The sequence below is a fragment of the Sphaeramia orbicularis genome, chromosome 15 (assembly GCF_902148855.1).
Source record: "Sphaeramia orbicularis chromosome 15, fSphaOr1.1, whole genome shotgun sequence".
NCBI lineage: Eukaryota > Metazoa > Chordata > Actinopteri > Kurtiformes > Apogonidae > Sphaeramia > Sphaeramia orbicularis.
Genome location: NC_043971.1, coordinates 29,692,293 through 29,705,264, shown reverse-complemented (window position 1 = coordinate 29,705,264; position 12,972 = coordinate 29,692,293). Strand labels below are relative to the sequence as shown.

At 35.5% G+C, this 12,972-nt stretch overlaps 1 protein-coding gene across 4 annotated transcripts in view; it reads left to right on the top strand.

Moving 5' to 3' along the window:
- phactr2 (phosphatase and actin regulator 2) overlaps window positions 1-12,972 on the top strand; it is a 65,360-nt gene that overhangs the window by 16,941 nt on the left and 35,447 nt on the right. Inside the window, exon 1 of one of the 4 annotated variants that reach the window (XM_030156316.1) lies at window positions 9,504-9,698. The exons of the other annotated variants lie outside the window; for them this stretch is intronic. Coding sequence (XP_030012176.1) covers window positions 9,656-9,698 — 43 coding nt within the window. The 5' untranslated portion in view covers window positions 9,504-9,655. Of the gene's footprint in view, window positions 1-9,503; window positions 9,699-12,972 lie in introns of those variants that run through there. 4 annotated transcript variants of the gene reach the window in all.

Genomic DNA, 12,972 nt, shown 5'->3' with positions numbered 1-12,972 from the left:
AGGACAGGACAAGACAGGTTTACAGGCTCTATTGTTTATTTCTTTTAACACTCCCGCTTTAAATATACTAGTGGCATTGTGCCCGTGGTGCCATTGTACGATGGCATGAGAAGCTAAAAGCGCCCAGCATACCTCACAACATTTCAATACGGACATAAAATTGTGCCTAGTAGATAGTCAGGTAACGTTTGTATTCATTTGGCGAGTTTGTCGGCGATCGGGCGTGCGAAGGTCTGTGGTGAGGTCAGACTTGGTCCGAGGTGAGCTGGGACCCTGTTAAAATCGCCCAGCATACCTCACAACATTTGAACACAGACATAAAATTGTGCCTAGTAGATAGTCAGGTAATGTTTCTATTCATTTGGCGAGTTTGGCAGCGATCAGGCCTGTGAAGGCTGAGGAAAACCCGTGCAAACGCCCTCCTGCAGTGCAACATCAATCAGACATCAATGGGACACCAGGCAGACGGACACAGAATGAGCATTATATAGTAGGAGGATTAGTATATTGTAGTTATCAACGTAAATAGTTGAACTGTAACTTAAATAAATATTGAAAGTATGGTGCTAGTGGAATAGATTTAAAACAAATGAAAAAGAAGCATTGTATGATTTTTTTTTTTATTATTTTGTTTTTATTGAAGCATAAGAGACACAACATCTTCCAGTCACATTAATCTGTTACATATTCCTCACAGTGTACATATAAAAAAAAAACAAAAAAAAATCTCTATCAAAACAAGGCTCAGTGAGACTAATACATTTCTAGTTGTTTCTGTCCCACTTTCTTAGGGATTAGAAGTGATTTTTATTTATTTACTTTTTTCATTCAGAGAGAGAACAGCATGGACATATCTAGCTTTGCATAATATTCAATAGAACAGAAAGATTACAAGCAATATTAATACAAAATGAAAATAAAAAGTAAAAATGTACTTATTAAATTGAATAGTCTCCTTTTATATCAATCAAATCAAATTCAATCAAATTTTATTTATATAGCGCCAAATCATAACAAAAGTTATCTCATGACGCTTTACATATCGAGTTGGTCGAAACCAGACTCTAAGCTAATTTACAGAAACCCAACAGAATCCTCCAGGAGCAAACATTTGTGACTGGTGTCACCAAGGTAACATTTGGCATGTATTGTTTCACATAATTTTCCCATTTTTCCCAATGTTTGACAAATATTTCTAATTTCAGATTAACGGTGAAGGTGATTTTTTTTTCCTTTTTGTAAATATCATTGTACGATTTTTAAAGTAGATCATTGTGAAAAGATGAAAAATAAGGTTGATGTGAGGTGGACTTTGTTGGTGGGATTTTTGGGTATCTGTCATAACAAGAAAACATGACTGAAATAAAAACTGCTAACAAAACTCCAAGTGACAACACATAATACCTTATCTCCAGCAGACTGAGTTATGCTGTCATCACATGATATGAGGCAGTTAACGGCTCATAAGTGGACCTCGAGTTTAGGCTCTGTGCTGGTTTGTTGTATATAAAAGTGGATTAAATACTTATAATATTAGAGACATTTTCTCCTGGACATTACAACCATTCAATAAATTCTGCGTTTGTTACTCATGCAGCACATCTAGATAATGGCATTGCTTCCTTTCCAGTGCCAACGCAGTCACTGTCCTCTGTTAACGTCACTAAGTAACCCCATCCTCTGCCCTGCAGTGTCTTCAATGACTTCCTTCCTGTTTCACTTACCCATTTCCATCTTATTAAACGACAGTCCTTGTAAGTGGGCATTAGTAGAGCAGCTCCCAGGTGTGAATATACACAACATCTGAAAACGAAATATCGCTCTCATATATGACCACACAAAAAAAGGAAGGCAGTGAAATTGAGACGTTTATTCGATGCTCATGGCAAAATATCAGCGGGGGAATATATTGTCGTCTATGCACTTTTTTTGTACATCATGTCATATCAGTTGTCAAATTCTGTGAAAGTGACACCACAATACATAGTTCTTGGCTTCTGTCCCTTTAGGGCTATTCTTCTTCAATTACACAGACATCGCGATCTGTCGTAGATGATCTTCTTGTAATCTATCAACTATTGCAGAATCGCTGCTTTGGGATGCAAACAATATTATGGATGATGCATCATTATAGTATCATATTGTGTTTCCAACATCTATATTGCCTATATAGTGCATATATAGCGTGTGTAGTGTGTTCAGGGAGATGCAAAATGTTCTACCGACGTTGGAGAAACCAAATCAGTTTTTTGACTGAACTTAAGAGATGGGACGGGTGGATTGATTTTCCATTTCCAAAAATGTGCTGGCTCAGATATAATGTTTACGTCTGATTAAGTTGTGACACCCTTTATTTATTGACTCACAAGGAAATAGTAACTATGACATAAAACAGGTGACCTCAAATGATTTATAGCAGGGGTGTCAAAATACGTCAATTGCAAAAATTACACCGAAGACATTTACAATCAATCAGTAACAAGTAAAATACTGTTAGAATAACCTATAAATACAGAGAACTCCAATTTTTTTGTGTTTGTTTCGGTGTAAAAAATAGTAAAATTACATGAAAATTTGTACAATTACAAAGTAGGCTTGAACAACTTGGGATTTATTAATAGAATTAAGTGTAATTTTAACAAAATTAAGCATGTTACTAAATGTTATGTACATTTGTAGATCCTCTGTGATCTATAAGGTGTAATGCACATGTGTAAATGATAAACTGAGGCAGAATATTGTTAAAATTACACCTATTTTTTTATTTTAAACATTTTCATAATGTAATTTTACTTTTTTTAGCTAAAAAAAATCGCAAAAAGTTTGGAGTTGACATTAGTTATAGCTTATTATTAGTAGTAATATTTTACTGGTCCAGCCCGCTTGAGATCATACTGGACTATTATGAGTTTGACATCCCTGATCTATATTTTTTCCCTATGTTGACCTGAGGATCACTAGTTTAAGTTGCGTAGTTAACACTAGATGGCAGTCTTGGTCAAATGGATGTCACTTCCCAAACAGGATGGTTGGATTTGGTAATGCCGTGCTGTGTGTGTGTGGCTGTTGGTGTGTGTGGTGGCTGTCTGACCACTCAGCTCTGTCAAGTGGGGTTCTGTGAGGTCTCAGCTGACACTCTGTTGACAGTAATGACAGATAAATCTCTCTCTGTATGTCTCTCTCTCTCTCTCTCATACACACAAACAAACACACACAAACTCACTGTAGTTTACTCCCCTGAGGGTCTTGACAGAGGCTGTGAGCTCATGTGGCTAATATTAAACAGATATCATTTAAATGTCCTTCTGTCTAAGGGTTTAGTTGCTAAGCTGACAGACCTTGACAGATTTTCTCCTTCAGTCATTTTTCACCTTCTCAAAGCTTCACCCTTTTGTTTATTTATTTATTCTTTAAATAAATCAGCTTGTCCCATAGGGGTGACCCTTCTCTGGAACCAGAGACACTGACCAGACCACAGACCCATTAATTTATCTTGACCTGAAGCCAAAAATATGTAATTGCACCAAACATAGCACTTATTCCCAAGCCTGTGTGCTTAGGAGCAGAATATCTTTAAGCATTAAGTTAACTGTAAAGTGATTATGTTTGGTCCAGTATTCTTATATTATACACTGAAGGATGCCGGATATTTAAGAGGTATAACCCAGCCATAGCATGGATTATTTGTGATATTATGTTTTTATACTTGCTTAACCCCATAACACCAAACATATCATATTTGACACATGAGTTTTGAAGCCATCTACATGATCAGTGTGATTTTTTTTTTCTTAAAAAACCTGATGTATACAATTAGATACATGCAATACATGGATATCCACTAGGGGGAGGAATTTGTTCACCAGAGGCCTTTCCAGTTCCACTACAAGACTGTCATTAATGAGGGAGGAGGCAGAACTTTGCCAGTTTTGAAAAGGAAGTACCAATTTATTAGACATGTTTGTGTTATATTATGTTTGTTTTTTTTTGTTCGAAAATAATATTTGAGCATTGAGACCTGATGTATCAAATATGATACAAAATGGAAACTCACACATGGAAATTCATATTTGAAAAAAACATTTTTTGGTTGTTCAGAAGGACCAAAAAAGGCACCAATTTCAAAGAACTGGAATTTTCTGTCAATGGTTTCATGGTTCAAGCTTTACAGGATTAAGGAGAACTCCAGTGACGCTTCGCAATACAAAATAAGAGAAATTTTCTTCCCTATAATTGGAGACGATATACCATAGTACATTTTGATATATTTCAGACCATATACACATATGCACACCTGAGATGTACTTCTTATTAGCTTAAAATACTATCAGGACTGTCATGTCAATGTTCCTTCCTGTTGTTTTTAGCATTAGCATTAGCATCAGCATTGTTGCCCTGTTGGTTTGTATGTTTTTCTCATTGTGTTTGACCTGGTATATGTCACACCCAGAGTGGTGTCTATCACAAATGTTGTCACTAAATATTGTCACCCTTTTGTCTCAAATAACATAAAATAAAGTGGAGTAAAAGAAAAAGAGAGACAGAGTGTTAAATATCACTTGCAATGCACCAGTATTCCCAGCACTCTAGGGATGCTATAGCCTATTTCAGTATAAAAATATTGTTGTTTTTTCGTTTTAATTAGTTTCATAGGTTGCTATTGTACAACATTTAGATGAGAAGATTTGACTAGGAACAACATCGCTGCAACAGAATATAATATATAACAGTATGATCATGTGTAATATAGATATGTTTATCAGCCGGGGACACAGGATGACATAATTAATGGGCCACTTTATAATTTCCTTGTTTTATCTCTAACTGCGTCAAAGGATTTATTTTTAGAGCTCAGTGATAGCACTATCTATGTGCAGACAGTGGTAGAATGTAATTATGTACTTTTACTCATGTACTGTACTGTAAGTGCAGGTTTGAGGTGCTTGGACTACTTTATACTTGACTCCATTATATTTTACAGAGAAATACTGCACCTTTTAGTCCACTCAGATCAGGTTATAGGATGGAAAATACCAGCCAAGTTAAACATTAAAACATTGATTTCCAAGTGTTTTGGCTTGTGATGCCTTACAGAAAGCTTCTCCCATTAACTATCTCATGAACGCTCAGATTTATTTGGCCTCCCTGTATATAAAAGAAAAACTGTTTATAAAGTAGTTCAAACCAACTCCACAGCCAACAGAGCCAATGATAATATATCAGTCAGAGCAACCAAACTAGTTCTTTTATTTCTATACATTAACTTCATTTTACTGTTTGACATTATCACATTAGGTCATTCTACATGGACGTCCATTTTTGGATGCCAAAATGTCTAAAAATGTACATCTTTTCCCAGACAAAAAAAAGAAACTGCTTAAATACATAGTTATAATTGGCTGTGTGAATTAACTGAAAAACATTTAATTAGAAATCCACTTTACAAAAAGGCCACAAGTAATCCAATCACATATGTTGTTAATGACATTATACCACAGGTGTCAAACATGTGGCCCGGGGGCCAAAACCGGCCCGCCAAAGGTTCCAATCCGGCCCGCGGGATGAATTGGCAAAGTGCAAGTTAGGGCATCGAACTCAAAAATAATATCGTAATGACCTATAAATAATAACACCATTTTTTTCTCTTTGATTTAGTGCAAAAAACATTAAAGTATAAAAATATTTACATTAACAAACTACCCTTTAACAGTAAAATGTGAATAACCTGAACAAATATGAACAACCTGACATGTCTAAAGGAAATTAAGTGTAATTTTAACAATATTCTGCTTGTTACTAAATGTTTTGTGTCTTTGCAGATCTGATCTGTAATGAATATGTAGCCCATAAATGATAAGTCGAGGCATAATATTGATAAAATTGTACTTATATTTCTTAACAAATTTCAATTTTTTCAGTTTATTCACATCCTTTTTGTTTGGATAGTTTGTAAATGTAAATATTGGCATAATTTAATGTTATTTTTTGCTCCAAAACAATTTGGAGTTGTCATTATTTACTGGCTATAATGCTATTATTTTACTGGTCTGGCCCACTTCAGATTAAATTGGGCTGAATGTGGCCCCCGGAAGAAAATGAGTTTGACACCCCTGCATTATGTCAACTAAAATATCTGACTTTATCCATTTCTATTTTTAATACAGTTCCCTGATGCCAAAGTTGGTAACACCAGTGACTTCAACTAAATACTTTACATGAAATCAGGAGATAAAATTAAACCAAAAATTCTGAGAACTGAGAAAAGGTGTGAGCCTTAAGCATGTCTTTTGTCACAGATGTACAGGAAATCAGTAAAAGGAAGTCATGGGGCATCATCTGTGTGATGTTTCAAAATAAGACATTTTTGTTCCACAGCATCATCAGGCAGTGACACAACTCCAGGTGACAACTATAGTCACAATACTTACTCATGTATTTAGTTTCCATTTTTTTGTAACAGTAGTCTTAAAGCAACATAAAAGCTGCCCTAAACAAAGATAGTGAAACTTCACCAAATGTGGGTCCTTTAGCTATAGTTTCCTAGATACAGTATTGGTTTGGATTAATGTATTGAATGGATGAGATACTGGGTTTTACTCCAAATGTTCATCTCTGAGCTTCAAGTCCTACTTCAAAACTCTGTCCAAAACAGTGTATTATTTATTGGGGTCATTAACCAATAGAATTCTGCCAGAAAACAGAAAATCTACTTTTTTGTTTTCTCAAAAAGTGCATTTTTCAGATAGGATGTTTTGCTCTTCAGTCAGTGTTGTATGTGACGTACAAATAAATAAACTTAACTACAGTGAAAATGCTCAGAGCGTAGTTCATAATCCTCACCTGCAGCTGTGTAACTGTACAATACTTGTGTATTTCTCTGCTGTGTGTCTGAAGACCTTAGTCTGTCCACTATCCATATCTGTCATATTGATGTCAGTATTTTTGATTAGTTCTGTGGCTTTCTATATGATTTTTGTTTTATTTCTTAAGGGAAATATTTGCATAACAATGGATGAAGAGCAAAACCTCGTATCTGAATAATGTACTTTTTTGATAAAACTAAACAAATCTTGTTGTTTTCTTGTAGAACGCTATTTGTAAATTGTAATATAGTCTGAAATAGTGTGTTATTTATTGGGAATCAACAAGTAGCATTCTTGCAGAACCCTTTCAGAGACGATAGAGCCATTGACATACAGAAAAAGTACACGTTCAGTACTTTAACTGTGTTACAGACGCAGATACAGATGGACTATACTGATACCCAGGGGAAATTCACTTTTTACGTAAGTTGAGGAAAAACAAAATTAAAAACCAAACAAATAATCATCAGTCTTCTGAGTCATCAGACTAAGATGTTGTAGAATCTGATGGCAGAGGGCATGAAGGGTCTAATATCCTGCATCTTAATGAGGTTAGTCATTACAAATACAATAGTCTCCCATTATTCACCACTAATATTGATAGTTGGTGAGATATTCAGCAGTTAAGAGGTGGGGATGCACAGTGTGTGAAAGTTTCTTTATTGTATCATAATGACGTTAGCATTTTGTTTACTTCTGCGGCTTTCTGTTTGATTGTTGTCTTATTTCTTTGGGGGAAGCATTTGCATAATGATTATGGAAGAGCCAAACCTCCCATGTGACAAATACATGTTTTTTTGATGAAACTAAAAAAAAAATCTTGTTGTTTTCTTGCAGAACGGTATTTGTAAATAGTAATATTGCCCAAAATATTGTATTATTTATTAAGAATCAGCAAGTACCATTATTGTTGTTTTACAGGTTTACTCATCACTACAGGAAATATGATACAATAGTTCACATGGCATTTTATTTATTTCTGTGGCTTTGATTGTTGTCCAATTTCTTCAGGGAAGTATTTGCATGATAATGACAGAAGAGCCAAACCTCCGAATGCACTTTTTAGAGGAAACTAAACAAATGTAATTTTTTTCTTGCAGAATTATATTAGTAAATCACAGTTTCCATTGATAAAGTCAACATATCCTACTGAGAATAGGCCATGTTTTGCTTTTCTAGTGTTTTTTTTAAATCCCTGTCAGTCCTTTTTGTGCTCCTGGCCAGTGTCACCCACTGGCTGAAGAGCCAAAACATCCCATGTGAAAAATACATGTTTTCGATGAAACAAAAAAAAAAAAACATGTTTTTTTTTTTTTTCAGAATGGTAGTTGTAAATAGTAACATAGTCCAAAATATTGTATTTTTTATTAAGAATCCGCAAGTAGCATTCTTGTTGGTTTATAGTTTTACTCATCTCTACAAGAAATATGGTTCACATTTTGCAGAATGCTTTTTGTTTTCACAAAAAGGTACATTTTTCAGTTAGGTGATTTATTTTTTTCTATTTTTGTGTCATTTTAGTTACTTCTGTGGCTTTTTATTTGATTGTTGTCTTATTTGTACCTTCCATGTGAAAAATACACATTTTTGATGAAACTGATTTTTTCAGTGGCATTTGTAAATAGTAATATAGTCCAAAATACTAAATTATTTATTGAGAATCAGCAAGTAGCATCATTGTTGGTTTATAGGTTTACTCATGACTACAAGAAATATGATACCATCATGGTTAACATAGCATTTTGTTTACTTCTGTGGCTTTGATTGTTGTCTAATTTCTCCAGGGAAGTATTTGCATAATGATGACCGAAGAGCCAAACCTCCAAATGCACTTTATGCAGAAAACTAAACAAATGTACTTGTTTTCTTGCATAATTCTATCAGTAAATCATAATTTCCATTGATAAAGTCTAACTATCCTACTGAGAATAGGCCATGTTTTTGTTTTTGTAGTATTTTTTTTTATTTTTTATCCCTGTCAGTCCTTTTTGTGCTCCTGGCCGGTGTCACCCAGTGGCTGAAGAGCAAAACATCCCATGTGAAAAATACATGTTTTTTGATGAAACAAACAAAAAAAACATGTTTTTTTTTTTTTCAGAATGGTAGTCGTAAATAGTAATATAGTCCAAAATATTGTATTTTTTTAATTAAGAATCAGCAAGTAGCATCGTTGTTGGTTTATAGGTTTACTCATGACTACAAGAAATACACCATCATGGTTAACATAGCATTTTGTTTACTTCTGTGGCTTTGATTGTTGTCTAATTTCTCCAGGGAAGTATTTGCATAATGATGACCTAGAGCCAAACCTCCAAATGCACTTTATGGAAAAAACTAAACAAATGTACTCGTTTTCTTGCATAATTCTATTAGTAAATCATAATTTCCATTGATAAAGTCTAACTATCCTACTGAGAATAGGCCATGTTTTTGTTTTTGTAGTATTTTTTTAATCCCTGTCAGTCCTTTTTGTGCTCCAGGCCGGTGTCACCCAGTGGCTGAAGGTGCCAGACCCCTTCACCCTTTGACCCCAGCAGCGCCTCTAATCTGCATAGAGGAATGAGAGGCATTCTTCAGCTGCTGGCTCACAGGAGGAGAAGGGGTGGGAGGGGAAGTTACGACGTAGTAGCGACCCAGTCAGTCAGTGAACCAAGTTTCCAGCGACTCAGCCATCGCGCTGTGCAACTTTTTAGAAATGAACGTCCGCGCACCGGATTTACGCACGGATCCCAGGCCGTGATCGTGGGTTTTTGGCCCGGTCCGGCCCGATTGGTCGTCCGGAGAAGCTGAATATGGGTCAGGCTGCTGTCTCTGCCGTGTCTCAGACAGCTAGCGGTGAGTGTGTGTCCGTGTGTGTACGTGTGTGTGCGTATGTGTGTGTGCGTCTGTGTCGGTGCAGCCTCCCTCCCTTGCGCACACATTCCGCTATCTTTATTCAGGAAGTCTGCGTCTTTTTTTTTTTTTTCTTTCTTCTACATTTCTGTGTAAGATCGGATCAAAACACCCACTCCGATCGCAGTAAATAAGCTTTTCCTGCAAACTGGAAGTGCACTATCTTAGATGACTTTACGCGCTCATGCATCAGTATCAGATCTGCTTCTAAATTTACCGCTGGCTCTGTTACCTAACTGTTGTTAAAGCAGAAACAGTCCGTGTGAAAACAGGCTGCCACTGGGTTGAAAAGCTGTTGTTAATACTGGGGAATGGGCTGCAGATTTAAGGGGGTTTATACATATTATCATAGGGTTTGACATGGATCCAGACGAGCTGAACTGGTTTTGTTTCCCCACTAAAGATCCTCAAAGTGTGGAAATGAACCAGAGGCCCCCATCCTAAAGCCTATTCATCCCATTTAATTCACCTATTATACAAGAGCCCATAATGCTTGCAAATATCAGACTCACTCTTCCTTATCATGGGTTAACAGGAAGTTTCATAACTTAGTTTATTTTGGGGTTTTGACAGTTTTTCCAAGTAGATAAAAAAAAAGAAGTGTCAGGCTTCTCATATCTGTTTGGGATTTCCCTTAGGTTTTCATGAGTGCTCCTGAAATGAAATGGACCCAAATCCCTTTGTTTGTTTATTCTCTTCGGTTCATGTGACTTATACGTATGTGCAGGTCTTAAATCTCAGCATCTGATGTAAAAAAAAAAAAAAAAAAAAAGCCTTCAAAGTAAACACAGATTGCTGCATATCTCTGGATTTTTTTTTTTTTTTTTTAACAATTTTTATTTCTCAATTTTTAACAATACAATACAATCTCTTCAGGTTGAGGAGCAGGAAGAGCAAAAGAACAGAAAAACAAACAGATGAAAATAACAGCCTGTGTTAATGTCAGAATATTAAGGACCCTTAATAGATACATTTGTCTCTGAATGTCAGCCATTTTCCCCAGTTTTTCATAAAGAGATTTTCTTTTAACTTCAGTTTATATGTCAGATGTTCCATGACAAGTATATCATCTATGACTGAAATCCACCGTTTATAAGACGGAGCATCAGTCTTAAGCCAGTTCTTTGTTATTGCCAAGATATCATTGACAAGATATCTGTCTTCTTTATGCACTGATTCTTCCAAATGTCTGAGGTACAGAACAAGACAAGAATTTGGGATTGCATAGCCCAGCACATCACAGAGAGCTGAGTGAACTTTCCCCCAGAAGGGTTGGATATATATACCTCTGGATTTTTAACATAAATACACTTTAAAGTCTCATTAGTTATTATATAATAGGGTTTTGCTGTTTTTCACCATTTTTTGACTCACTGATAAATGAGATAAAATGACACATTGAGGGTGTGATTCTACTTCCAGTCCAGTGTCCTGCCATCTCTGGATTGATTTTTTTAGATATATTTTGTGTAAATATGCTGGCTGAATGACGCTGATATTTCTCTATTCAGTTATTTGCTTTAGTAAAACGTGAAACATGCTATTCCTGTCTGCATTTCAGAGATGGCAGAGCTGTTGACAGAAAGAAAAAGTACATGTTGAGCATTTTAGCTGTAGTACAACACAGATAGCATTATTATTAGTTTACATTTTGTCTATCATATCATTAGAAATAGAAACCTAGTGAAAAATGGAGTTGATAAACAAGCTATCATCAGTCTTTTGAGTCATCAGACTGAGGTGCTGTAGAGTCTGACGGCAGAGCTGGGGCATGAGGGGTCTAATATACCTCTCAGTCCTGTATCTTAATGTGGTTTGTCTACCAATAAATACAACAGTCTATTATTGTTCCCCACTACTGTTGATAGTTGGTGAAATATGTTGCATATTCAGTGGTTGAGAACTGGACCAGTACTGATGTTGTGGTTATTTTCCCCCATTTAGTGACAGGGAAACACAGGAATTTTAATTAGAAAAAATTCACTTTAACTTTGCACACTTGACGGCCGCTGCTGCTGATGAAATGTCTTGATTGTCGATAGCTGATGTCGGTCAACAAGGATGATCAACACATAGACCTGTGCTTCTACCTTATGTACACTACGATGTTTTGTCTCTTATTTGTGTCATGTTGATGCTTTACTTCTGTGAGTTTCTATATGAATGCTGTCTTATTTCTTATGGGAAGTATTTGCAAAACGATGGCAGAGGAGCAAAACGTAAAATGCACTTTTTTGAGGAAACTAAAAAAAAGTATTGTTTTCTTGCAGAACGGAATTTGTAAATAGTAATAAAGTCCAAATATTGTATTATTTATTGAGAATCAGCAAGTAGCATTCTTGTTATGTTATAGGTTCACTCATCACTACAAGATATATGATACAGTGTTTCATGTTTTTTCTCAAAAAAGTACATTTTTCTTATAGGAGGTTTGTTTTTTCTCTTTATTGTGTCCTATTGATGCTAGTATTTTGATTAGTTCTGTGGCTTTCTATAGGATTTTTGTCTTATTTCTGAATGGAAGTATTTGCATAATGATGGCAGAACAGCAAAACCTAACTGAAAAAAAAAAAAAAAAAAATAAAAATCTTGTTTTCTTGCAGAATGCTATGTATTTGTAAATAGTAATATAGTCCAAAATATTGTCTTTGGGTCCAAGTCACAGGTACTATTTGGCTGTAGTTTTCTACACACAGTATTGCTTTGGATTAATGTAGTAAATGGATGAGGCTGGGTTTTACTCAAAATGTTCATCTCAGAGCTTCAAGTCCTACTTGAAAACACTGTCCAAAATGGTGTACAGGGTGGGGAAGCAAAATTTACAATGAACATTTAGTTGTTTTTTCTCAACAGGCACTACGTCAGTTGTTTTGAAACCAAACATATATTGATGTCATAATCATACCTAACACTATTATCCATACCTTTTCAGAAACTTTTGCCCATATGAGTAATCAGGAAAGCAAACGTCAAAGAGTGTGTGATTTGCTGAATGCACTCGTCACACCAAAGGAGATTTCAAAAATAGTTGGAGTGTCCATAAAGACTGTTTATAATGTAAAGAAGAGAATGACTATGAGCAAAACTATTACGAGAAAGTCTGGAAGATACTATTAAAGAAGAATGGGAGAAGTTGTCACCCGAATATTTGAGGAACACTTGCGCAAGTTTCAGGAAGTGTGTGAAGGCAGTTATTGAGAAAGAAGGAGGACACATA